General features: G+C 44.8%; 1 protein-coding gene across 2 annotated transcripts in view; it reads left to right on the forward strand.

Annotated features, from left to right (window-relative positions):
• Positions 1-26958, forward strand: part of LOC138949514 (uncharacterized) — a 725664-nt gene that overhangs the window by 619374 nt on the left and 79332 nt on the right. For both annotated transcript variants that reach the window (XM_070321340.1, XM_070321341.1), the window contains exons 29-32: positions 4166-4303; positions 10580-10663; positions 11347-11424; positions 18102-18182. In XM_070321340.1, coding sequence (XP_070177441.1) covers positions 4166-4303; positions 10580-10663; positions 11347-11424; positions 18102-18182 — 381 coding nt within the window. The remainder of the gene's footprint in view (positions 1-4165; positions 4304-10579; positions 10664-11346; positions 11425-18101; positions 18183-26958) is intronic.

Raw genomic sequence — 26958 nt, forward strand, 5'->3', positions numbered from 1 at the left:
TCCACGCAAAAGGACGCAAAAACAAGCCTTCTGGGGAGGCTGACACCAGTCTTCTTCAAAATGGCACAACAACATTGTTAGGCACAACAGCTGAACCAAATCAATGTATATGGGTAGAAAATGAGTTATTCTGCAATTTGAGATCAAAAACGGGCTCACTTTAGTTTATTTTGTTTTTTAGTGTCTGCAAGTTTGCTTTTGCGAATTTGATTTTTTTTTTTTTTTTTTTTTTTTGGGGGGGGGGGGTCCTAGGTTTCCGGTACACTGCATAAACACTAATTAATGACAAATGAAACTCTTTATTTCTTACGGTAGGGGAGGGAATTACATCTCTGGGAATATACTTGTTTTTAATATACCTCGCCGCATCACAAAGATCTACAGCTAAATGTATGTGTGTACTTTTTTATGACGAGTAGTGTAGTGTGCTAAAATTAGCTTACGCTTCAATTGCAATCAACTTGACTTTCGCATACACGGACAAAATGTCGTTTGGCGTTTTAGGCCTTTAAGCTAAAATGTTATCCTATAGTCTGGATTAAGTCGAAGAACGTTTGACTGAAGTTTCAATCAATTTGCCTTAAATATGAGATCAGCAAAGTGAGGCCTCCACCTCTGCAAAAAACATATCGCAGATGTGACGTCATTATGGACATTTATATGAATATAAAAACAAGTCGCGAAAGGCGAAAATACAACATTTAGTCAAGCTCGGTCGAACTCAGAGAATGAAACTGAACGCATTGCATTTTTTTTTCCGTAAGACCGTACACTCGTAGCATCGTCTGTCCAACGCTCGTGGCAAAGGCAGTGAAATTAACAATCCAGAAAAGCGCGGTTGCGGTTGCGCTGTGGAGGATAGCACGTTTTTCTATATCTCTATTCTTTTTAACTCTCTGAACGTGTTTTTAATCCAAGCATATCATATCTATATGTTTTTGGAATGAGGAACGGACAAGGAATAAGATGAAATTGTTTTTAAATCGATATCGGAAATTTTATTTTAATCATAATTTTTATATTTTTAATTTTATTTTCAGAGCTTGTTTTTAATACGAAGATAACATATTTATATGTTTTTGGAATAAGAAAACAAGTCGCGTAAGGCGAAAATACAATATTTAGTCAAGTAGCTGTCGAACTCACAGAATGAAACTGAACGCAACGCAACGCAGCAAGACCGTATACTCGTAGCATCGTCACTCCACCGCCCGTGGCAAAGGCAGTGCACGTGGAATTGACAAGAAGAGCGGGGTATTCGTTGCGCTGAGAAGGATAGCACGCTTTTCTGTACCTCTCTTTGTTTTAACTTTCTGAGCGTGTTTTTAATCCAAACATATCATATCTATATATTTTTGGAATCAGGAACCGACAAGGAATAAGATGAAAGTGTTTTTAAATTGATTTCGAAAAAAAAAATTTGATAATAATTTTTATATATTTAATTTTCAGAGCTTGTTTTTAAACCGAATATAACATATTTATATGTTTTTGGAATCAGCAAATGATGGAGAATAAGATAAACGTAAATTTGGATCGTTTTATAAATTTTTATTTTTTTTTACAATTTTCAGATTTTTAATGACCAAAGTCATTAATTAATTTTTAAGCCACCACGCGGAAATGCAATACCGAACCCCGGGCTTCGTCGAAGAGTACTTGACGAAAATGTCAACCAATTTGGTTGAAAAATGAGGGCGTGACAGTGCCGCCTCAACTTTCACGAAAAGCCGGATGTGACGTCATCAAAGACATTTATCAAAAAAATGAAAAAAACGTTCGGGGATTTCATACCCAGGAACTCTCATGTCAAATTTCATAAAGATCGGTCCAGTAGTTTAGTCTGAATCGCTCTACACACACACACACACACACACACAGACACACACACACACGCACACACACACGCACATACACCACGACCCTCGTTTCGATTCCCCCTCGATGTTAAAATATTTAGTCAAAACTTGACTAAATATAATGATGACAAATACGATACACGTAAATTTGGATCGTTTTATAAAAATAAAACAAATTATTCCAATTTTCAGATTTTTAATGACCAAAGTCATTCATTAATTTTTAAGCCTCCAAGCTGAAATGCAATACAAAAGTCCGGCCTTTGTCGAAGATTGCTTGGCCAAAATTTCAATGAATTGTATTGAAAAATGAGGGTGTGACAGTGCCGCCTCAACTTTTACAAAATGCCGGATTTGACGTCATCAAAGACAGTTATCAAAACAATGAAAAACCTGTCTGGGGATATCATACCCAGGAACTCTCATGACAAATTTCAGGAAGATCGGTCCAGTAGTTTACTCTGAATCGCTCTACATACACACACACACACACACATACACCACGACCTTCGTCTCGATTCCCCCCTCTATGTTAAAACATTTAGTCAAAACTTGACTAAATGTAATGAAAAACCATGTACAGATATCATCTGAAAGAATCTGTATGTACCGTAAAATCCCTAGCAAACGCCCATCCCCTACTTTCGGCCAAATGTTGTGCAGAGGGGTAACTACCCAGCAAACGCCCACCCCGGTTTTTTGTTTTTAAAATTTGCTTTAAGACAGTCGGTCTCCTTTATCTACGATTTGTGCACACTGTTCAATGGTTCGCCTTTTTTTTTTGGAGGGGGGAGGAGGGGATAAAATGACGTCATGTCTTTCAGTGACGTCGTTCAGTGAAGTCTTTTATTGAGTGTTGAACACTTCTCTCGTTGACAAGCACTTCCTTTCCAAGCTTATGTTCAGCCATGCCGAAACACAAATCATATTTATACAGTGACATACAAACTGAAAGCCCTGAGATATCTTGAAAACGAAGCTGCAGGCAATGTTTCGTTATGTGCCCGCGAGTTTTCTTTTGACAGAAAAAAGAATGAGAGAGTGGAGGGAACACAGAAACATATTAGAACAGCAATACGGGAAAGAAAAGGACAAATGAAAGTTGTCTGACAGACCGCCAGTTAGATCTGAAGAAGTTGAACAAGTTGTGATGGAATACTTGGAAGAGGGTCTCCAAACAAGAGAAGAAACTGTGTTTGTGCTGACGTTATTCTGAGAATGAGAAGAATGAAGGTCACTGTGTTCTTCTTTTGTTTTCTATCACAGAACATTGATCTTTATTTGCGTAAACAAACGGTGTGTTTATTTTGTTTATTAAAATTGCATAAATCACATGGTTGTATCACTTTTTTTCTCGTGAAAATGTGATGACACTTTATCTTGCAAAGGTATACCTAGCAAACGCCCACCCCCTAGTTTTTCCCGAAGTAAGTTTCATAATGATCCGTCGGTTAGTTTTCTTGGTATTCGGGTAGTTTTCTGTGTATTGTTTTAAACACACACACACACACACACACACACACACACACACACACACACACACACACAAACAAACACACACACACACACACACACACACACACACACACATACATTCACCACCACCCTCGTCTCGATTCCCAGTCTGTTTTAAAACATTTAGTCAAAACTTGACTTAATATGAAAAAAACCCAGCTACAATACAGGTTTAACTTAGACAAAGAATTGAGACAAGAGTGGTGGTGTATATGTGTTCGTGTGTGAAGAGCGATTCCGAGAAACCTGGACCGATCTTCATCAACCTGCATGAGAGTTCTTGCGGATGATATCCCCAGACTTTTTTCTTTTTTTTCAATAATGTTTTTGATGACGTCATATCCGGCGTTTGGTAAAAGTTCATGGAGCACTGTTGCGCCCTCGTTTTGTCACCAAAGTGATTATTATTCTAATTATACAGCCGATTGTGTTAGGTCATTCAATTCTGAAAATTCTGATTAACATTTTAAGTAATCGTTCCAAGCATGATTTCATCTTATTCTTTATCATTTCTGAATCTAAAACATCCATATGGATATGTTATGTGTAGATTAAGAAAAACCTTAGCGCTTTCCTGTGACTCGCTGTACGCTACTGTGCTATACTGGCTCGTCACTTCAAGCGATCACGTTTTTCATGCGAATATGTCACCACTTTTCAGTCTGGATCCCGGGCATTGGCAAAGCAATGTCTGCGCGAAAAGCAGGGCATCCAGTAACATTCGGTGAGTTTGACAGATTGACTAAATGTATTCATTTTGCTTAACGCGGCTTGTTTTTGTATATGAACAGAACCCCTGATTGGGAAGGTGAACGGAAAATGCACGGATGGCACATCTTGTGAGGATTCACACGCCATTTGCAACACGACCGTCAATCTCTGCAAGTGCGAGGAGGGCTTCGCTCCCGAGCCAACCACCCAGACTTGTGGTGAACATCTACTTGTGTGTGATTGGGGGAGGGGGAGGTGGCAGGTGATTGGGTGTTGCGTATGTGTTGTGTCTGGGTGGGAGTGGGATAGGGGGAGGGAGGTGTGTGGGTGTTGTGTTTGTGTGTGTGTTGGTGACACGACATTTAAAATGTACATGTTTCTCTTTACCAGGCATTTGAATAGTTTTTCGAGATTTTGCAACATTTAGAAAACGCTGTATTTGTTTACCCCCCCCCCCCCCCCCCTTTTTAGATTTAGTCAAGTTTTGACTAAATGTTTTAACATAGAGGGGGAATCGAGACGAGGGTCGTGGTGCATGTGTGTGTACGTGTGTGTGTGTGTGTGTGTGTGTGTGTGTGTGTGTGTGTGTGCGTCTGTCTGTGCGTGTGTATGTGTAGAGCAATTCAGACCAAACTACTGGACCGATCTTCATGAAATGACATTGTTTTCTTTGTTTCGATAAATACTTTTGATGACGTCATATCCGGCTTTTTGTAAAAGTTGAGGCGGCACTGTCACACCCTTTTTATATTTAGTCAAGTTTTGACTAAATATTTTAACATCGAGGGGGAATCGAAACGAGGGTCGTGGTGTATGTGCGTGTGTGCGTGTGTGCGTGTGTGTGTGTGTGTGTGTGTGTGTGTGTAGAGCGATTCAGACTAAACTACTGGACCGATCTTTATGAAATTTGACATGAGAGTTCCTGGGTATGAAATCCCCGAACGTTTTTTTCATTTTTTTGATAAATGTCTTTGATGACGTCATATCCGGCTTTTCGTGAAAGTTGAGGCGGCACTGTCATGCCCTCATTTTTCAACCAAATTGGTTCAAATTTTGGTCAAGTAATCTTCGACGAAGCCCGGACTTTGGTATTGCATTTCAGCGTGGTGGCTTAAAAATTAATTAATGACTTTGGTCATTAAAAATCGGAAAATTGTAAAAAAAAATAAAAATTTATAAAACGATCCAAATTTACGTTTATCTTATTCTCCATCATTTGCTGATTCCCAAAACATATAAATATGTTATATTCGGATTAAAAACAAGCTCTGAAAATTAAATATATAAAAATTATTATCAAAATTAAATTGTCCAAATCAATTTAAAAACACTTTCATCTTATTCCTTGTCGGTTCCTGATTCCAAAAACATATAGATATGATATGTTTGGATTAAAAACACGCTCAGAAAGTTAAAACAAAGAGAGGTACAGAAAAGCGTGCTATCATTCTTAGCGCAACTACTACCCCGCTCTTCTTGTCAATTTCACTGCCTTTGCCATGAGCGGTGGCCTGACGATGCTACGAGTAAAATGGCATTGCGTTCAGTTTCATTCTGTGAGTTCGACAGCTACTTGACTAAATATTGTATTTTCGCCTTACGCGACTTGTTTTTCAATTAAATTGATTGAAATTTTGGCAAAGCAATCTTCGACAAAGGCCGGGGTTTGGTATTGCATTTCAGCTTGGTGGCTTAAAAACCAATGAGTGAGTTTGGTCATTAAAAATCGGAAACTTGTAATTAACATTATGTTTTTATTAAACGATTTCATCTTAATCTTCGTCATTTTCTGATTTAAAAAACATATACATATGTTATATTTGGATTAAAAACAAGCTCTGAAAATTAAAAATATTTTTTTTAAAAATTAAAAAATAAAAACTTCACAAAAAGAGAATAAAAAAAATAAAAATAAACAATCTCTTAACAAAGCAAAAGAGATAGTGAAATATATATTACTGGTTCTATCCTGTCAAGCCTTCTTCCATTTTTGTTTTGTCTTGTTTTAAATCTTTGACAATGGCTTTTTAGAATTGAAATTATTTGATCATATTAATTTATTTACATTTAGAAAATAATGTTACCATGTATATTAATTATATTTGAAAAAAATGGTTGTTGATTGAGAAATAGCTTCTTGATTGAGACTTAGTTTGGTTGATTGATGCACCTTTATGGTTTTACTTGCTTGGTTGATGCATTGATCAATTAAATGTTTGGTTGATTGATAAAAAATAAAAAAAATTCTTTCCGAAATCGACTTAAAAACAATTTCATCTTATTCCTTGTCGGTTCCTGATTCCAAAAACATATGGATATGAAATGTTTGGATTAAAAACACGCTCAGAAAGTTAAAACGAAGAGAGGCACAGAAAAGTGTGCTATGCAGCACAGCGAAACCACTACCGCGCTAAACAGGCTCGTCAGTTTCACTCCGTTTTGCACAAGCGGTGGACTACGGTCATTGTAAAAAAATTGCAGTGCGTTCAGTTTCATTCTGTGAGTTCCACAGCTTGACTAAATGTAGTAATTTCGCCTTACGCGACTTGTTTACATTTAGTCAAGTTCTAAATGTTTTAACATAGAGGGGGAATCGAGACGAGGGTCGTGGTGTATGTGTGTGTGTGTGTGTGTGTGTGTGTGTGTGTGTGTGTGTGTGTGTGTGTGTGTGTGTGTGTGTGTGTGTGTGTGTGTGTTGGTGTGTGTGTGTATGTTGCGGTCATTGTGAAAAAATGCAGTGCGTTCAGTTTCATTCTGTGAGTTCTACAGCTTGACTAAATGTAGTAATTTCGCCCTACGCGACTTGTTTTTTATCAAGAGGCAAACGCTTCCCTTGTATGTTTGGAACTGACAGATTCAATATCAAAACTACGAAGCCTTCAAGGCTAACGTAAGAAATCAACAAACAGTAGCACAAACTCAATCACTCCGTCACACATACACACACACACAGTCGGCATAGGTGACACGGTGCAAGAGTGCGAGACACTTGATCTGGATCTGTCTGTCTGTAGCCTACTTACGGGGACACGACTGCCTAAGATGGCCAGATCGACACTGCGCTTTCGACAGCGCTGCGCTTCCTCGCGCAGACACTGGAAACACGCTGTGCAGATTAACCTGTAGGAAATCTCCGTTGGTATCTTCTTTATCTATTTTTCTGGAGCTACGAAACCGAACAATGTAAAATCCTCTTCTCCGAATCGGCGAACTGCAGCTCGGTGATAACTGTATCTATACCACAATCCTTCACGCGATCTGACCTAACCTTGACCCCTGACCTGGTCTACATACCACACACGACACAAACCAGTCACCTGTTTGTACTCCCCCCCAAAAAAAAACACCACCAGTTTTCTTTGGATACACACTTTAACTACAGCTAAAAGTAGTATTTCGGTGTTCAGTCAAATGTTAAAGTTTCTACCACAGACATACATACATACATACATACATACATACATACATACATACATACATACATACATACATACATACATACATACATACACCATACATACATACCCACGCACGCACAGACAGACAAAAGTTAGCATCGCATAGGCTACACTTACGTGAGCCAACTACCGGCACGGTTGGCCTAGTGGTAAGGCGTCCGCCCCGTGATCGGGAGGTCGTGGGTTCGAACCCCGGCCGGGTCATACCTAAGACTTTAAAATTGGAAATCTAGTGGCTGCTCCGCCTGGCGTCTGGCATTATGGGGTTAGTGCCAGGACTGGTTGGTCCGGTGTCAGAATAATGTGATTGGGTGAGACATGAAGCCTGTGCTGCGACTTTTGTCTTGTGTGTGGCGCACGTTATATGTCAAAGCAGCACCGCCCTGATATGGCCCTTCGTGGTCGGCTGAGCGTTAAGCAAACAAATGTGAAATGTGAATATCAAAACTAATCCGTAATTGTTGCCGTACCTCGGAGAATTTTTAGCTAGTGTTGCAGAGCGTCTGCTTTAGAGGCAAGTCGAGTAAAGTGGTTCCAAGTTGACACGTTGGTGAGTTAATTCTGTACAACAAGGCTGTCAGCAAATTTGCAGTAAATGGCACGAAAGTACAGAATGTAGGATAAACAGAATAGTTCATGGCTTGATGTGTAACGAAGTTTACAAAAGTTGCTTTTTCTTCTTCAATTATTGAAAAGCTCTCACACCTTCGCATTTCTATATGTCAAAGAATTTTAAATAAAAACAAGTCGCGTAAGGCGAAAATACAATATTTAGTCAAGTAGCTGTCGAACTCACAGAATGAAACGCAATGCCATTTTACTCGTAGCATCGTCAGGCCACCGCTCATGGCAAAGGCAGTGAAATTGACAAGAAGAGCGGGGTAGTAGTTGCGCTAAGAAGGATAGCACGCTTTTCTGTACCTCTCTTTGTTTTAACTTTCTGAGCGTGTTTTTAATCCAAACATATCATATCTATATGTTTTTGGAATCAGGAACCGACAAGGAATAAGATGAAAGTGTTTTTAAATTGATTTCGACAATTTAATTTTGATAATAATTTTTATATATTTAATTTTCAGAGCTTGTTTTTAATCCGAATATAACATATGTATATGTTTTTGGAATCAGCAAATGATGGAGAATAAGATAAACGTAAATTTGGATCGTTTTATACATTTTTATTTTTTTTTACAATTTTCAGATTTTTAATGACCAAAGTCATTAATTAATTTTTAAGCCACCAAGCTGAAATGCAATACCGAACCCCGGGCTTCGTCGAAGATTACTTGACCAAAATTTGAACCAATTTGGTTGAAAAATGAGGGCGTGACAGTGCCGCCTCAACTTTCACGAAAAGCCGGATATGACGTCATCAAAGACATTTATCAAAAAAATGAAAAAAAATGTTCGGGGATTTCATACCCAGGAACTCTCATGTCAAATTTCATAAAGATCGGTCCAGTAGTTTGGTCTGAATCGCTCTACACACACACAGACAGACAGACACACACACACACACACACACACACACACACACACATACACCACGACCCTCGTCTCGATTCCCCCCTCTACGTTAAAATATTTAGTCAAAACTTGACTAAATATAAACAAGTCGCGTAAGGCGAAAATACAATATTTAGTCAAGTAGCTGTCGAACTCACAGAATGAAACTGAACGCAACGCAACGCAGCAAGACCGTATACTCGTAGCATCGTCACTCCACCGCCCGTGGCAAAGGCAGTGCACGTGGAATTGACAAGAAGAGCGGGGTATTCGTTGCGCAGAGAAGGATAGCACGCTTTTCTGTACCTCTCTTCGTTTTAACTTTCTGAGCGTGTTTTTAATCCAAACATATCATATCTATATATTTTTGGAATCAGGAACCGACAAGGAATAAGATGAAAGTGTTTTTAAATTGATTTCTAAAAAAAAATTTTGATAATAATTTTTATATATTTAATTTTCAGAGCTTGTTTTTAATCCGAATATAACATATTTATATGTTTTTGGAATCAGCAAATGATGGAGAATAAGATAAACGTAAATTTGGATCGTTTTATAAATTTTTATTTTTTTTTACAATTTTCAGATTTTTAATGACCAAAGTCATTAATTAATTTTTAAGCCACCAAGCTGAAATGCAATACCGAACCCCGGGCTTCGTCGAAGATTACTTGACCAAAATTTCAACCAATTTGGTTGAAAAATGAGGGCGTGACAGTGCCGCCTCAACTTTCACGAAAAGCCGGATATGACGTCATCAAAGACATTTATCAAAAAAATGAAAAAAACGTTCGGGGATTTCATACCCAGGAACTCTCATGTCAAATTTCATAAAGATCGGTCCAGTAGTTTAGTCTGAATCGCTCTACACACACACACACACACACAGACAGACAGACGCACATACACCACGACCCTCGTTTCGATTCCCCCTCGATGTTAAAATATTTAGTCAAAACTTGACTAAATGTAAAAAAAAAAAAAGACTCATGTAAACGTGGTATTACGCAACAAGGGAAGTCAAGTTTTATTGTCTATATGTCCAGTGTGGGACATCGTCGGGTGGTCTTGTAACTTACATTGCAAATAATGAAACATGTAATATTTTGTTATCTCAAAATGAGATATTGCTTTTTGGGTTAGTAATGAACACACAACCACATTTACACATCAATATAAGCAACTATTACAAACACACCCATCAACACACACACACACACACACACACACACACACACACACACACACACACACACACACTCTCTCTCTCACCCACATTACTGGCTCAGAGATGGACATTGGTTGTCTCGTACCTTGTGTAATGTACTGTTTGTCTGTTTCTGTCTCAGAGATGGACATTGGTTGTCTCCTGCCTTGTGTAATGTACTGTTTGTCTGTTTCTGTCTCAGAGATGGACATTGGTTGTCTCCTGCCTTGTGTAATGTACTGTTTGTCTGTTTCTGTCTCAGAGATGGACATTGGTTGTCTCGTACCTTGTGTAATGCACTGTTGGTCTGTTTTCTGTCTCAGGTCTGGCTACAAATGAAACCTGTACAGACAATCCACTCTCCTGTCTCGTGGGGTCCACGTGCGACCCCATCACGGCAACGTGCAGTAAGTATACAATGCAACACACATAGACAATAACCACAAGTGGCGCTCTGCTATCCGTAGAAGTGATGGGAGGGAGGGGGTGGGGAGATGCTTGTGTGCATAGTTTTGCTACCAATGCACCGTGATGTGAAGACGGGGTGTGTAATTTCTTTGTTTTTGTTGTTACGTTTTTTGATGAACATACGAAGTCTTGCCAATAATTCGACATGCCAGAGATAGTTTACAAAATAAATATGTATCCTGTGGGACTGAACACATAAATGTGAAAATTAGCAAGCATTTAGAAAGTTGAAAGCTTCAAATTACACTTTAGTTGTACATATATTCAACACAAGCTTGTCTAACACATGTAACAGGTTGCATAACTGGGGACCAGGTCGCTCAGTTGCTCGAGCACTGGACATGTGATCCTAGGGTCACGGGTTCGAATCCGGGCCTAGAATGACACGAGTCAACTTTATGTGTAGGTTCAGAGACAGTATCAATGTCCCAGCCCCGTATCACCACAGTGGCAGTTAATGAGATTGGTCATTCTGCAATAAATTAAGGATGGCTGATTACACCTAAACACACATACATACCTAAGTAGTGCAACTCTCTGCTAGCTTTCCGCTGGGAGGAAGTAGCTCGACTTTTACAACAACGGGATAATAAAGTAAATGAAATGATTTGGTGTGTGGCAGGGCTGCAGCTGGGCCAGATCTGTGACAAGGACACGGATTGTGTGACCGGTACTATCTGCGACACTGATGGCACATGCAGTGAGCGCCTGGACTCCCCCCAACATTCCAAATATATCTTTTTTTGACTCGCACGCACTCACGTCTACACACTTGCACGCCCCCCCCCCCCCCCCCCCCCCCCCCGACGCACACATTCTGCCTGCCTACAATATTGTGTTAAACGTCTATGTTTCTTTTACTAACCGGAGTAATTGGTGAGATCAAGGATTCAAATGTGTCGGGCCGGTGTAGTCGGAAAATAACACTGCGGGGAACAAACACTACAACAGTGTTTTTTCACCAGTAAAATATCACTGGGAGTGTTATTTTCCTTGGAAGATTACACTCCTTCACCCAGGTAAAAATGACTACGCCCAGGAAATTAACACTACCCCAGGGGAAAAAACTGCTCTAGTTTAAAAGTGCACTTGCAAAAAAAAAAGAAGATTAAAATCCTTTCGAAGTGCGCACAGAGGTTCACCTAATACATTTTCTCTTGGGTTTCAGCTCTGCCATGGGGGTTGTCATCGAGCCACCTTCTCTCATCTCCACTTTGAGTATACACGCTGATCGTGGTGTTCAGGTACATGGCAGCTGCCATGATCTCTGTTTCTGTAGCCCAGATAACCTTTGCTGCCATCTTTGTCGATTTGAGGTATTCTTCTGTGTCCATACCAATATAACGGCCCAAAACGTCTTCGTTGTGTTTGATGGTTTCTACAACTGCGCGTCGGATCTTTTCGTGAAAATCTTAATACCCTGCGACCTCCAGGCTTAACGCTCTGAAAAAACAATTCCCGTCACCAATATTTGTTTCTGTTTGACGCGGAGCTCCCACTTTCGTTTTCGGTCTGAAGGGCATTGTTTTAGGTGCGGCTAACCCCAGAGTCTTGCATTTCAGTCTTCTCCATGTGGAGTTCGTTGGGGTAAACTGCTTTGGAGGCGCAGGGTCAACCCTAACAATTTGTGGTTCTGATGAACGGTCAGGTTTTACCCGTTCGGAAGAGTCATAAACAGGTTCGGCTCTGCTCTGTCGCTTTCTCTTGCTTGAGCACAATTCACCTTTCCCGTCTTGCATCAACTGCTGATTGATGTTGACGTCATCAGACGATGAACTCTTGGGAACACAAGCACTGGCACTGCAGGAAGTGTCAAAAATGTTGGCGTCGTCAGTCGATGAACTCTGCGGAACACTAGCACCAGTATTCATTGAAGTTAGTCGTTTGCAGCTTTGTACGGCTTTCAATTAACGCCATGTGCTGTTTGCTTTAAGATTGTGCCGTTAGGGATTTTCAAAATGTAAGTCTGATTTTGATTGACAGCATGTACCACATAGGGACCTTGCCACGGCCGGAGCCTTCATTTTCCTCCCTTTTCTATCCGCGCGACGCAGATTCCACAGAAGTACCTGCTCATCCACCACAAACATTCGCTTTTGGCCGTGGCGCTTTTCGTAGTCACGTTTCTGTCTGTCTTGCGCCTGAGTGATGTTCTCTGAAACTTTGTCTTTCACGACAGTGGACAGCTGCCTGATACTGTCCAGCCTTTGCTTGATATCTTCAGGACAAGACGTGTCTTCACAACCTTCGAACACGCTGACATTAACGTCGTTGCCATCGGTCCTCAATCGGTAGTCGGGCTTGTCGGCCATACAGCAAAAAGAAAGGGGTGTACCGAGTGCTTTTCTGTGCGCTCGTTCTGAAGGCAAACAACACACCTGGTAAAGCATCAACCCAATCTTCTTCATCACGCAGAGTTTTCAGCAGCGAAGACTGGATTGTTCGGTTGTTTCTCTCAACAAAGCCATTGACCTGTGGATGATAGGCGCTTGTTATATTTTGTTTCACTCCACTCAGCCTGTAAAGCTCAGCAGACACTTGATTCACGAATTCTCTTCCCTGGTCATTAATCTGTATCTTGGGACACCCGTGACGACAGATCAGTTCATGAAGGAACCTTGCAGTGTCTTTTGCCGACTTTGATGGCAGGGGCTGCGCTTGGCTTCCACCCATTTGGTAAAATAGTCCACACCAATAACGATACTGCTGAAATCACCTGGAGATTCTGGCATTGATGCAGTGATGTCGATGCCGATCTGAGTCCATGGGGAGGATGGCACGGCGACACTCTGAAGTCCATGGGGAGGATGGCACGGCGACACTCTGAAGTCCATGGGGAGGATGGCACGGCGACACTCTGAAGTCCATGGGGAGGATGGCACGGCGACACTCTGAAGTCCATGGGGAGGATGGCACGGCGACACTCTGAAGTCCATGGGGAGGATGGCACGGCGACACTCTGAAGTCCATGGGGAGGATGGCACGGCGACACTCTGAAGTCCATGGGGAGGATGGCACGGCGACACTCTGAAGTCCATGGGGAGGATGGCACGGCGACACTCTGAAGTCCATGGGGAGGATGGCACGGCGACACTCTGAAGTCCATGGGGAGGATGGCACGGCGACACTCTGAAGTCCATGGGGAGGATGGCACGGCGACACTCTGAAGTCCATGGGGAGGATGGCACGGCGACACTCTGAAGTCCATGGGGAGGATGGCACGGCGACACTCTGAAGTCCATGGGGAGGATGGCACGGCGACACTCTGAAGTCCATGGGGAGGATGGCACGGCGACACTCTGAAGTCCATGGGGAGGATGGCACGGCGACACTCTGAAGTCCATGGGGAGGATGGCACGGCGACACTCTGAAGTCCATGGGGAGGATGGCACGGCGACACTCTGAAGTCCATGGGGAGGATGGCACGGCGACACTCTGAAGTCCATGGGGAGGATGGCACGGCGACACTCTGAAGTCCATGGGGAGGATGGCACGGCGACACTCTGAAGTCCATGGGGAGGATGGCACGGCGACACTCTGAAGTCCATGGGGAGGATGGCACGGCGACACTCTGAAGTCCATGGGGAGGATGACACGGCGACACTCTGAAGTCCATGGGGAGGATGGCACGGCGACACTCTGAAGTCCATGGGGAGGATGGCACGGCGACACTCTTAAGTCCATGGGGAGGATGGCACGGCGACACTCTGAAGTCCATGGGGAGGATGGCACGGCGACACTCTGAAGTCCATGGGGAGGATGGCACGGCGACACTCTGAAGTCCACGGGGAGGATGGCACGGCGACACTCTGAAGTCCACGGGGAGGATGGCACGGCGACACTCTGAAGTCCATGGGGAGGATGGCACGGCGACACTCTGAAGTCCATGGGGAGGATGGCACGGCGACACTCTGAAGTCCATGGGGAGGATGGCACGGCGACACTCTGAAGTCCACGGGGAGGATGGCACGGCGACACTCTGAAGTCCATGGGGAGGATGGCACGGCGACACTCTGAAGTCCATGGGGAGGATGGCACGGCGACACTCTGAAGTCCATGGGGAGGATGGCACGGCGACACTCTGAAGTCCATGGGGAGGATGGCACGGCGACACTCTGAAGAGATGGAGCCTACTTTTCAAGTCCGGGGAACAACACGGGCACTGAGTTCGCCTCACTGCCTTCGTGCACTCTGACCAAAATGAACACAATTCACGCAGTGTTTTTTTCCTGGCAGTCTTATTTGCCGCCGTAGTGGCAGTGTTATTTTCCTGGCGCCAGTGTAATTTTCCTGGGAAAATAACACTCACGCAGTGTTTCTTTCCTAGGAAAAATACACTCCCAGTGTATTTTACCTGGAAGTCTTGTATGCCTCCTACACCGGCCGTCCATCCGTGGACAACAACAATATAACGTTGAGGTTATCTCGTAAGTTTTTAAAGCTATACCTCTGAAACTGTGCACACTTTTAGGGTTTTATGTTCTCATGAAGTGATCCCAGTTTTATTGACCCTCGTCAAATTTTGGGGTCACAGCGGGTCAAGCTCGTTTTTGAGTCACTTGAGAAAAAGTGACTCTATGTAATCGGTCAGTGTTAGTCTGTCCGGCCGGCCGGCCGTCCGGCCGGCCGTCCGTAGACACCACCTTAACGTTGGACTTTTCTCGGAAACTATCAAAGCGATCGGGCTCATATTTTGTTTAGTCGTGACCTCCAATGACCTCTACACTTTAACGATGGTTTCGTTGACCTTTGACCTTTTTCAAGGTCACAGGTCAGCGTCAAAGGAAAAATTAGACATTTTATATCTTTGACAAAGTTCATCGGATGTGATTGAAACTTTGTAGGATTATTCTTTACATCAAAGTATTTACATCTGTAGCCTTTTACGAACGTTATCAGAAAAACAAGGGAGATAACTAGCCTTTTCTGTTCGGCAACACACAACTTAACGTTGGGCTTTTCTCGGAAACTATAAAAGTGACCGGGCTCAAATTTTATGTGAACGTGACTCATTGTGTTGTGAATAGCAATTTCTTCCTGTCCATCTGATGCCTCATATAATATTCAGAACTGCGAAAGTGACTCGATCGAGCGTTTGCTCTTCTTGTATAAAAAAATAATGATGAGGTTATCTCGAATGTTTTGTTTTTTAACTAGAGCTTTGATACTATGCAAACTTGTAGGAATTGATAATCGCTCCACTTGACGCAAGTTTGATTGTCCCTCGTCAAGTTTTGAGGTCACAGGGGGTCACCTTCGATTCATGATAGCTTAACATTGACGTTATTTCAGACGATTTTAATGCTAGAGCTTTGAAACTTTGAGCACTTCAAGGGTTTGATAATCTACCGACATGACAGTAGTTTGGTTGACCCCGACTCTGGGGTCACAGCAGGATCATGTTCGTAAAAGCTTTGCGTTGATGTTTTCTGCGTTATTTTGGGAGCAAAAGCGTCCAAATTTCATACAATTGTAGGTGTTGTTAATCAGCAGACATGGCATGTTTTCATCAAATTACATTGTCACAGCATGAACATGAATGCTAGAGAAGACTTTTACTTCTGAACTATCCACTGAGCTAGCAAGAAAATAAGTCTTGACGACATCAAGCTATGATGTCATTGTTTGATTTGGTCCCAGCTTAGTTTTTGTTTTTTTAACGTATTTGCTAGACTTTTGGTGATGACATCATGTTATGATGTCATAGTGTCAGAAATGTGGTCACTCAAGTGTCTGAGTATACATATTATGTTTTTATTTTATTTGTATATATTGGCATAAAACGTACTTATATATGATATGAGACTGATACAACTGTAAATCCTTTATGTTACAACCTGAATATCTATATACCTAGATGATGTGATATTGTTTAAATCTAGATCCATTTTTAAGCAAATTTTAACATATATGTATTAACTCCATGCGCCTATGAACTCGCGCGTCTGCTTGTGACATAATGTGATATGAATGGAGCGAGAGAGAGAGAGAGAGAGAGAGAGAGAGAGAGAGAGAGAGAGAGAGAGAGAGAGAGAGAGAGAGAGAGAGAGATTAGTACAGTTTTAATTGAATGACAAAGGAATTAATGTTTTAATTTGGGTTTGAAATTTGTTGCAATCATTTTTTGGCCAACTTTATTATGAGTTGACTATTTGCGCCTCGATATATTTGATTTATGTTCTTACGTTTTATGTTGTTTCCTGTTAAAAACAAATATATTTTTTCAAATATAATTTGGTGAATGTTGAGTATTTCAGGCCAGTGCTGGTGGTGGAAAGGAGGTTAGCTGTTTTGAAAGTTTAAATATGTAAAATATTCTTAGGGTTGAATAACTAAATGGATTGTCACAGGTCACATAACGATCAACTTTGTGCCTATCAGTCGAATGTGAAAGTTCTTTTGAACATTATTTATGAAGCTGGAACAGGTTGGGTTTTTTTTTGGGGGGGGGGGGGGGGCAGGGTCGTAGGTAGTCGAATCCTCCTTTTAAGACCTGCAAAACCCTAATGAACATGACGAAGGAGAGTCGTATAAAGCATTTGCTTTTCTTGTCTTATGTGGTAATGATTGTATAATATGCGTTTGAATTGCACCTACTCTATAGATCATTGTGGCACCTTGGTCTTTGTTTTTTCTGATCTGTGTTCAAAACTGTCCATTCAGTGACTTGTATTTGTCGCTAAATTGTTTCCAGACACTGGGACCTTCACTATTTTTCAAATCAAACTTGTTTTCCCGGCGGGCCTGATAATAAGATCTTGATACGAATCAAGCTTTCCTTAACGTAAAGATAAGATAAGGTAAAGATATAAAGATTACCAAGATAAGTTTAGTGTGAATATTTGTTTGTCTGTTTACTTAAAAGACCGTTGGGTGAAATATCTGTGAATGTATTGTTTTGTCAATAACAAACGTTCCAACAACCTACCTTTCTTGTTTGTTGATTCTTAACGTAAAGCCCAAGGCGCTAGTCGGTCACCAGGCAACCAGGTGAAATAGACCCGGGTCATTACGGTATGCGTGGGTTGTGAATTATTTGCTTTTCCTTGGGAACATTGAGGCAAGTTACACATGACATCGTAGGCCAATCACTAGCAAGAGGTGTGTGTCCACACGTTGCTCGACCTGTGCCCAGAGCGACGCAGTCACAGCTTCGATGTTTGTACACGTTTTTCAATAATAATTTAACTCACCCGTCCCAACCGTTCCTACCGTTCAAAGGAGTTCCGTTAACGTCCATTGGTGTTCCATTAAGGTCCCCTCCCGATCCCTCCCATTTCCGTTCCGTTCCTTGGTCGATACGGGAATGGGACCTAGAACGGATGTATGGAATGGGGCTAAAAGGCCCAGTGACTTGTAGCTTTGTGTGTGTTTCAGAAATCGCTTTCAACGGGACGTGCAGTCCGTTCGGCAGCGACTGTGCGAGCGGCACTTTCTGTGACTCGCTCAAAAAGTGCAGTGAGTTATCGTCCTTGTCAGACTGCTCGGGGGAAATAACCAGTGGACACACGCTCTTGACGCTACAGTTAACAAACCCTTCCGACCCATGTTCTTCTCAAAGACAAATCACTGGGCGGACGTTGTATAGACGGCGTTTCTTCTTTAAAATTATGTATATCTCAGTTCTTTGTTTTACCGTAGCGTCAAAGGAGTGTCACGACTGGTAGTGTCCGCTGAGCTCTGTTGTACTTTCTACGATGACGGTCCCCTATTGTGGAAACAAAAGGCAACAATGCAAAATCCGATTTTGCTGTGGACATTCTGAGTCAAAATTCTGTGAAGTTTCAAAAGACTAGGATCAGAAACAGTTTTTACTCGTTTTGAATAACCTGAGCAATGGGTGAGTATTTAGTATTCATGCATCCGTGTCCGTCTGTATTGATGGACGGGTCGGCCGGCCGCCCATACAGAAGGGACTCGGGTGAATTCTAAGACTCATCCGTCCGTGGACACAATACTTAACGTTGAGATTATCTCGGATGTTTTTAAAGCTGGACCTTTGAAACTTTTAGGTTTTGAGAATCTCACAAAGTGACCCCTTTTTGGTTGTCCATCGTTAAATTTGGGATCTCAGGGGGTCATGGTCGATTGATAATAACATAACATTGACGTTATCTCTAGCGTCTTTGAAGCTAGAGCTATGAAACTTTGAACACTTCAAAAGTTTGATCATCTGCCGACATGACCCTTGTTTGGTAAACCCCCGTCAGATTTGGGGGTCACAGCTGGGTCATGTTCGCAAAAACTTTACGTTGAGGTTTTCTCGGTTGTTTTGGGAGCATAAGTCTCCACATTTCACACACTTGTAGGTGTTGATAGTCAGCAGACAACACCAAAACTTTCGTCAAATTTCGATCACAGCATGAAAATATTTGTTGGACAAAATGTTCACCACTGAAAATATCCACTGAGTTATCAAGGATATACGTCTTGACCTCCTCAACCTATGACGTCATTGTTTGATTTGGTCACAGCTTAGTTTCTGTTATGATATCATTATATCAGTTATGAGGTCATGCACGTGTCTGAGTACATATGCTTTGTCTATGCCAGCCAAACATTAATTTGGTCACAAAAAGTAGGGTTCTTGTAAAACAAATTTTCTTTTTTTTCTCTTTTTTTTTAAATTAAGAGGATGTTGCTTTTGAGGCTAGTGGTGGTGGTGGGAAGGGGGTCGGGGTGCTGCAAGTTTGTATATGTGGGATATTCTCAGGGTTCGATAACTGAATGGATTGATAGAGGTGGCCGTAGGATCAATTTCGTGTCAAAAAGTCAGACGTGAATGTTCTCTTGAACATTATTGTATAAAGCTGGAACATATTTTTTTAGGGGGGGGGAGGGGGGGATATACAGTGGAATAGCCATTTTAAGACTGTAACACTCTTGACTTTTCAAGTTATATTTAGAAAAACCAATTATGTTAAGAAAGGGGGTAGGGGATCGTATGTGTCAAATGAATAACACAATTACAGAAATATGTTTCAAACTTCTTTTATTCTCTCGAGTCTTTTCTTTTCTCAACAAAACACAACTTCCAAAAATAAAACACAATGACTAGAGAACAGTGTTAAAAACCAGTAAAAACCCAAACCTAAACAACCAAACCTAAAAGTCCAGTTAAAAACCCAGTGTTCGTAAGGTGCTTCACCAAAATCTCAGAACGCAAACTACTCAGTCAGACATGTAATGTAAAACCCAGACTGGTTGGCTCTGAAATTAAACACAACGTTTCCTTATTAGCACACAACAAAACACAAATCATATTTAACAGATGTTACCAGAGGTTAGTAATTATGACTAATAATTACCACATAGTTAATGTGTTCAAACACACCACTATCTTTCTATCATTCCACATTATCAACTAAAAACAGCGGATATTTAGACATCATTTAATATTGCTATTTCATATGTTACATGGATTTCCATTGGTCAATTGGGCAAAACTGAGCTCATTGTAAAAGTGATATCGACGACATTTCCGTCGATATCAGTTTTGATATCGACGACCTCTTTATTGCTTCCCCACTTCAAAAACAAAAACACCTAAATTTAAAAACAAACAAATATATATGAAAATGTAATGATCCCAGAATTTAGTTGAGCAAGTGACTAAAGACTTTTTGACAGAAAAGACATTTTTAAATACTGAAAAGTACAAGAAAAGAGTGAACAAAAAGAAATAATAAAATCAGAGGGAGGGATATGGAACAGCCAAAACTGAGACAAATACTTTTGTAATTTCTTTACAGTAAATACAAAATGTCAAGAAAATTAGCAATATATCTAACATTGACTGACTGTGTGATGATATCTTCTGCTATTGGTCTGTTTCGACAGTGATATCAAAATCTCGACCTCCGGTCTCGATTTTGATATCACTGTCTCAACAGACCATAGCAGAAGATATCATCACACAGTCCGTCAATATTGGGTACTATTTACCAACTATAAACAGCAACATCTTCTTTCTAACACAGGAGTAACATTATGCCTACTGTGATCAATTCCATCTTCATTGACAGAAACAGAAAGACTATATGTTATCCTACAAGACAGTGACTAACCATCTTTGTTCTTCTTTGTAACAATACCACACATCACATGTGTTCCACTCCACCATTGTTACAAACTCAAAACTAGCTACAAGAAGTGTCCATACATAATCACATTTATCTGCAGTGATAAACTGACCATTATGACCAAACTTCTTCAATTCACAATGTCTAAATCACTTGGAATAAAATCTCACCTCAAACATCTCAAATAAAACACTAGTCACAAACACTTTTGTTCCATAAAAAGCATGGTTGGGGTAGGGGGATAGGAAGGGAGGGAGCTTCTCATGGGTAGCATGGTTGGGGTAGGGGGATAGGAAGAGAGGGAGATTCTCATGGGTAGCATGGTTGGGGTAGAGGGATGGGAAGGGAGGGAGATTCTCATGGGTAGCATGGTTGGGGTAGGGGGTTGGGAAGGGAGGGAGATTCTCATGGGTAGCATGGTTGGGGTAGGGAGATGGGAAGGGAGGGAGCTTCTCATGGGTAGCATGGTTGGGGTAGGGAGATGGGAAGGGAGGGAACTTCTCATGGGTAGCATGGTTGGGGTAGGGGGACGGGAAGGGAGGGAGCTTCTCATGGGTAGCATGGTTGGGGTAGGGAGATGGGAATGGAGGGAACTTCTCATGGGTAGCATGGTTGGGGTAGGGGGTTGGGAAGGGAGGGAGATTCTCATGGGTAGCATGGTTGGGGTAGGGGGATAGGAAGGGAGGGAGCTTCTCATGGGTAGCAGGGTTGGGGTAGGGGGATAGGAAGGGAGGGAGATTCTCATTGGTAGCATGGTTGGGGTAGGGGGATAGGAAGGGAGGGAGATTCTCATGGGTAGCATGGTTGGGGTAGGGAAATGGGAAGGGAGGGAGTTTCTCATGGGTAGCATGGTTGGGGTAGGGGGATAGGAAGGGAGGGAGATTCTCATGGGTAGCATGGTTGGGGTAGGGGGGTGGGAAGGGAAGGAGCTTCTCATGGGTAGCATGGTTGGGGTAGGGGGATAGGAAGGGAGGGAGCTTCTCATGGGTAGCATGGTTGGGGTAGGGAGATGGGAAGGGAAGGAGCTTCTCATTGGTAGCATGGTTGGGGTAGGGGGATAGGAAGGGAGGGAGCTTCTCATTGGTAGCATGGTTGGGGTAGGGGGATAGGAAGGGAGGGAGCTTCTCATTGGTAGCATGGTTGGGGTAGAGGGATAGGAAGGGAGGGAGCTTCTCATGGGTAGCATGGTTGGGGTAGGGAGATGGGAAGGGAAGGAGCTTCTCATGGGTAGCATGGTTGGGGTAGGGAGGTGGGAAGGGAGGGAGATTCTCATGGGTAGCATGGTTGGGGTAGGGAGATGGGAAGGGAGGGAGCTTCTCATGGGTAGCATGGTTGGGGTAGGGGGATAGGAAGGGAGGGAGTTTCTCATTGGTAGCATGGTTGGGGTAGGGGGATGGGAAGAGAGGGAGCTTCTCATTGGTAGCATGGTTGGGTTAGGGGGTTGGGAAGGAAGGGAGCTTCTCATGGGTAGCATGGTTGGGGTTGGGAGGTGGGAAGGGAGGGAGCTTCTCATGGGTAGCATGGTTGGGGTAGGGGGATGGGAAGAGAGGGAGCTTCTCATTGGTAGCATGGTTGGGGTAGGGGGATAGGAAGGGAGAGAGCTTCTCATGGGTAGCATGGTTGGGGTAGGGGGTTGGGAAGGGAGGGAGCTTCTCATGGGTAGCATGGTTGGGGTAGGGGGATAGGAAGGGAGGGAGCTTCTCATTGGTAGCATGGTTGGGGTAGGGGGATAGGAAGGGAGGGAGATTCTCATGGGTAGCATGGTTGGGGTAGGGAGATAGGAAGGGAGGGAGCTTCTCATGGGTAGCATGGTTGGGGTAGGGGGATAGGAAGGGAGGGAGATTCTCATGGGTAGCATGGTTGGGGTAGGGGGATAGGAAGGGAGGGAGTTTCTCATGGGTAGCATGGTTGGGGTAGGGGGATAGGAAGGGAGGGAGCTTCTCATGGGTAGCATGGTTGGGGTAGGGGGATAGGAAGGGAGGGAGCTTCTCATGGGTAGCACGGTTGGGGTAGGGGGATAGGAAGGGAGGGAGCTTCTCATGGGTAGCATGGTTGGGGTAGGGGGATAGGAAGGGAGGGAGCTTCTCATGGGTAGCATGGTTGGGGTAGGGGGATAGGAAGAGAGGGAGATTCTCATGGGTAGCATGGTTGGGGTAGGGGGATGGGAAGGGAGGGAGATTCTCATGGGTAGCATGGTTGGGGTAGGGGGTTGGGAAGGGAGGGAGATTCTCATGGGTAGCATGGTTGGGGTAGGGGGATAGGAAGGGAGGGAGCTTCTCATTGGTAGCATGGTTGGGGTAGGGGGATAGGAAGAGAGGGAGATTCTCATGGGTAGCATGGTTGGGGTAGGGGGATAGGAAGGGAGGGAGCTTCTCATTGGTAGCATGGTTGGGGTAGGGGGTTGGGAAGGGAGGGAGATTCTCATGGGTAGCATGGTTGGGGTAGGGAGATGGGAAGGGAGGGAGCTTCTCATGGGTAGCATGGTTGGGGTAGGGGGATGGGAAGGGAGGGAGATTCTCATGGGTAGCATGGTTGGGGTAGGGAGATGGGAAGGGAGGGAGCTTCTCATGGGTAGCATGGTTGGGGTAGGGAGATGGGAAGGGAGGGAGCTTCTCATGGGTAGCATGGTTGGGGTAGGGGGTTGGGAAGGGAGGGAGCTTCTCATGGGTAGCATGGTTGGGGTAGGGGGATGGGAAGGGAGGGAGCTTCTCATGGGTAGCATGGTTGGGGTAGGGGGATGGGAAGGGAGGGAGATTCTCATGGGTAGCATGGTTGGGCTAGGGAGATGGGAAGGGAGGGAGATTCTCATGGGTAGCATGGTTGGGGTAGGGAGATGGGAAGGGAGGGAGATTCTCATGGGTAGCATGGTTGGGGTAGGGAGATGGGAAGGGAGGGAGATTCTCATGGGTAGCATGGTTGGGGTAGGGAGATGGGAAGGGAGGGAACTTCTCGTGGGTAGCATGGTTGGGGTAGGGGGACGGGAAGGGAGGGAGCTTCTCATGGGTAGCATGGTTGGGGTAGGGAGATGGGAAGGGAGGGAACTTCTCATGGGTAGCATGGTTGGGGTAGGGGGTTGGGAAGGGAGGGAGATTCTCATGGGTAGCACGGTTGGGGTAGGGGGATAGGAAGGGAGGGAGATTCTCATGGGTAGCATGGTTGGGGTAGGGGGTTGGGAAGGGAGGGAGCTTCTCATGGGTAGCATGGTTGGGGTAGGGGGATGGGAAGGGAGGGAGCTTCTCATGGGTAGCATGGTTGGGGTAGGGGGTTGGGAAGGGAGGGAGATTCTCATGGGTAGCATGGTTGGGGTAGGGGGATAGGAAGGGAGGGAGCTTCTCATGGGTAGCATGGTTGGGGTAGGGGGACGGGAAGGGAGGGAGCTTCTCATGGGTAGCATGGTTGGGGTAGGGAGATGGGAAGGGAGGGAACTTCTCATGGGTAGCATGGTTGGGGTAGGGGGTTGGGAAGGGAGGGAGATTCTCATGGGTAGCATGGTTGGGGTAGGGGGATAGGAAGGGAGGGAGCTTCTCATGGGTAGCATGGTTGGGGTAGGGGGATAGGAAGGGAGGGAGATTCTCATGGGTAGCATGGTTGGGGTAGGGTAATAGGAAGGGAGGGAGCTTCTCATTGGTAGCATGGTTGGGGTAGGGAGATAGGAAGGGAGGGAGCTTCTCATGGGTAGCATGGTTGGGGTAGGGAGATGGGAAGGGAGGGAGATTCTCATGGGTAGCATGGTTGGGGTAGGGAGATGGGAAGGGAGGGAGATTCTCATGGGTAGCATGGTTGGGGTAGGGAGATGGGAAGGGAGGGAACTTCTCGTGGGTAGCATGGTTGGGGTAGGGGGACGGGAAGGGAGGGAGCTTCTCATGGGTAGCATGGTTGGGGTAGGGAGATGGGAAGGGAGGGAACTTCTCATGGGTAGCATGGTTGGGGTAGGGGGTTGGGAAGGGAGGGAGATTCTCATGGGTAGCACGGTTGGGGTAGGGGGATAGGAAGGGAGGGAGATTCTCATGGGTAGCATGGTTGGGGAAGGGGGATGGGAAGGGAGGGAGATTCTCATGGGTAGCATGGTTGGGGAAGGGGGATAGGAAGGGAGGGAGCTTCTCATGGGTAGCATGGTTGGGGTAGGGGGATAGGAAGGGAGGGAGCTTCTCATGGGTAGCATGGTTGGGGTAGGGGAATAGGAAGGGAGGGAGATTCTCATGGGTAGCATGGTTGGGGAAGGGGGATAGGAAGGGAGGGAGCTTCTCATGGGTAGCATGGTTGGGGTAGGGGGTTGGGAAGGGAGGGAGCTTCTCATGGGTAGCATGGTTGGGGTAGGGAGATGGGAAGGGAGGGAGATTCTCATGGGTAGCATGGTTGGGGTAGGGGGTTGGGAAGGGAGGGAGATTCTCATGGGTAGCATGGTTGGGGTAGGGGGATAGGAAGGGAGGGAGCTTCTCATGGGTAGCATGGTTGGGGTAGGGGGACGGGAAGGGAGGGAGCTTCTCATGGGTAGCATGGTTGGGGTAGGGAGATGGGAAGGGAGGGAACTTCTCATGGGTAGCATGGTTGGGGTAGGGGGTTGGGAAGGGAGGGAGATTCTCATGGGTAGCATGGTTGGGGTAGGGGGATAGGAAGGGAGGGAGCTTCTCATGGGTAGCATGGTTGGGGTAGGGGGATAGGAAGGGAGGGAGATTCTCATGGGTAGCATGGTTGGGGTAGGGTAATAGGAAGGGAGGGAGCTTCTCATGGGTAGCATGGTTGGGGTAGGGGGATAGGAAGGGAGGGAGCTTCTCATGGGTAGCATGGTTGGGGTAGGGGGATAGGAAGAGAGGGAGATTCTCATGGGTAGCATGGTTGGGGTAGGGGGATAGGAAGGGAGGGAACTTCTCATGGGTAGCATGGTTGGGGTAGGGGGTTGGGAAGGGAGGGAGATTCTCATGGGTAGCATGGTTGGGGTAGGGGGATAGGAAGGGAGGGAGCTTCTCATGGGTAGCATGGTTGGGGTAGGGAGATGGGAAGGGAGGGAGATTCTCATGGGTAGCATGGTTGGGGTAGGGGGATAGGAAGGGAGGGAGCTTCTCATGGGTAGCATGGTTAGGGTAGGGGAATAGGAAGGGAGGGAGCTTCTCATTGGTATCATGGTTGGGGTAGGGAGATGGGAAGGGAGGGAGCTTCTCATGGGTAGCATGGTTGGGGTAGGTGGATAGGAAGGGAGGGAGATTCTCATGGGTAGCATGGTTGGGGTAGGGGGATAGGAAGGGAGGGAGATTCTCATGGGTAGCATGGTTGGGGTAGGGGGATAGGAAGGGAGGGAATTTCTCATGGGTAGCATGGTTGGGGTAGGGGGATAGGAAGGGAGGGAGCTTCTCATGGGTAGCATGGTTGGGGTAGGGGGATAGGAAGGGAGGGAGCTTCTCATGGGTAGCATGGTTGGGGTAGGGGGATGGGAAGGGAGGGAGCTTCTCATGGGTAGCATGGTTGGGGTAGGGGGATAGGAAGGGAGGGAGTTTCTCATGGGTAGCATGGTTGGGGTGGGGAGGTGGGAAGGGAGGGAGCTTCTCATGGGTAGCATGGTTGGGGTAGGGAGATTGGAAGGGAGGGAGATTCTCATGGGTAGCATGGTTGGGGTAGGGAGATTGGAAGGGAGGGAGATTCTCATGGGTAGCATGGTTGGGGTAGGGAGATGGGAAGGGAGGGAGATTCTCATGGGTAGCATGGTTGGGGTAGGGAGATGGGAAGGGAGGGAGCTTCTCATGGGTAGCATGGTTGGGGTAGGGAGATGGGAAGGGAGGGAACTTCTCATGGGTAGCATGGTTGGGGTAGGGGGTTGGGAAGGGAGGGAGATTCTCATGGGTAGCATGGTTGGGGTAGGGGGATAGGAAGGGAGGGAGCTTCTCATGGGTAGCAGGGTTGGGGTAGGGGGATAGGAAGGGAGGGAGATTCTCATTGGTAGCATGGTTGGGGTAGGGGGATAGGAAGGGAGGGAGATTCTCATGGGTAGCATGGTTGGGGTAGGGAAATGGGAAGGGAGGGAGTTTCTCATGGGTAGCATGGTTGGGGTAGGGGGATAGGAAGGGAGGGAGATTCTCATGGGTAGCATGGTTGGGGTAGGGGGGTGGGAAGGGAAGGAGCTTCTCATGGGTAGCATGGTTGGGGTAGGGGGATAGGAA

Source organism: Littorina saxatilis, linkage group LG15, assembly GCF_037325665.1.
Source record: "Littorina saxatilis isolate snail1 linkage group LG15, US_GU_Lsax_2.0, whole genome shotgun sequence".
Classification (NCBI taxonomy): Eukaryota; Metazoa; Mollusca; class Gastropoda; order Littorinimorpha; family Littorinidae; genus Littorina; species Littorina saxatilis.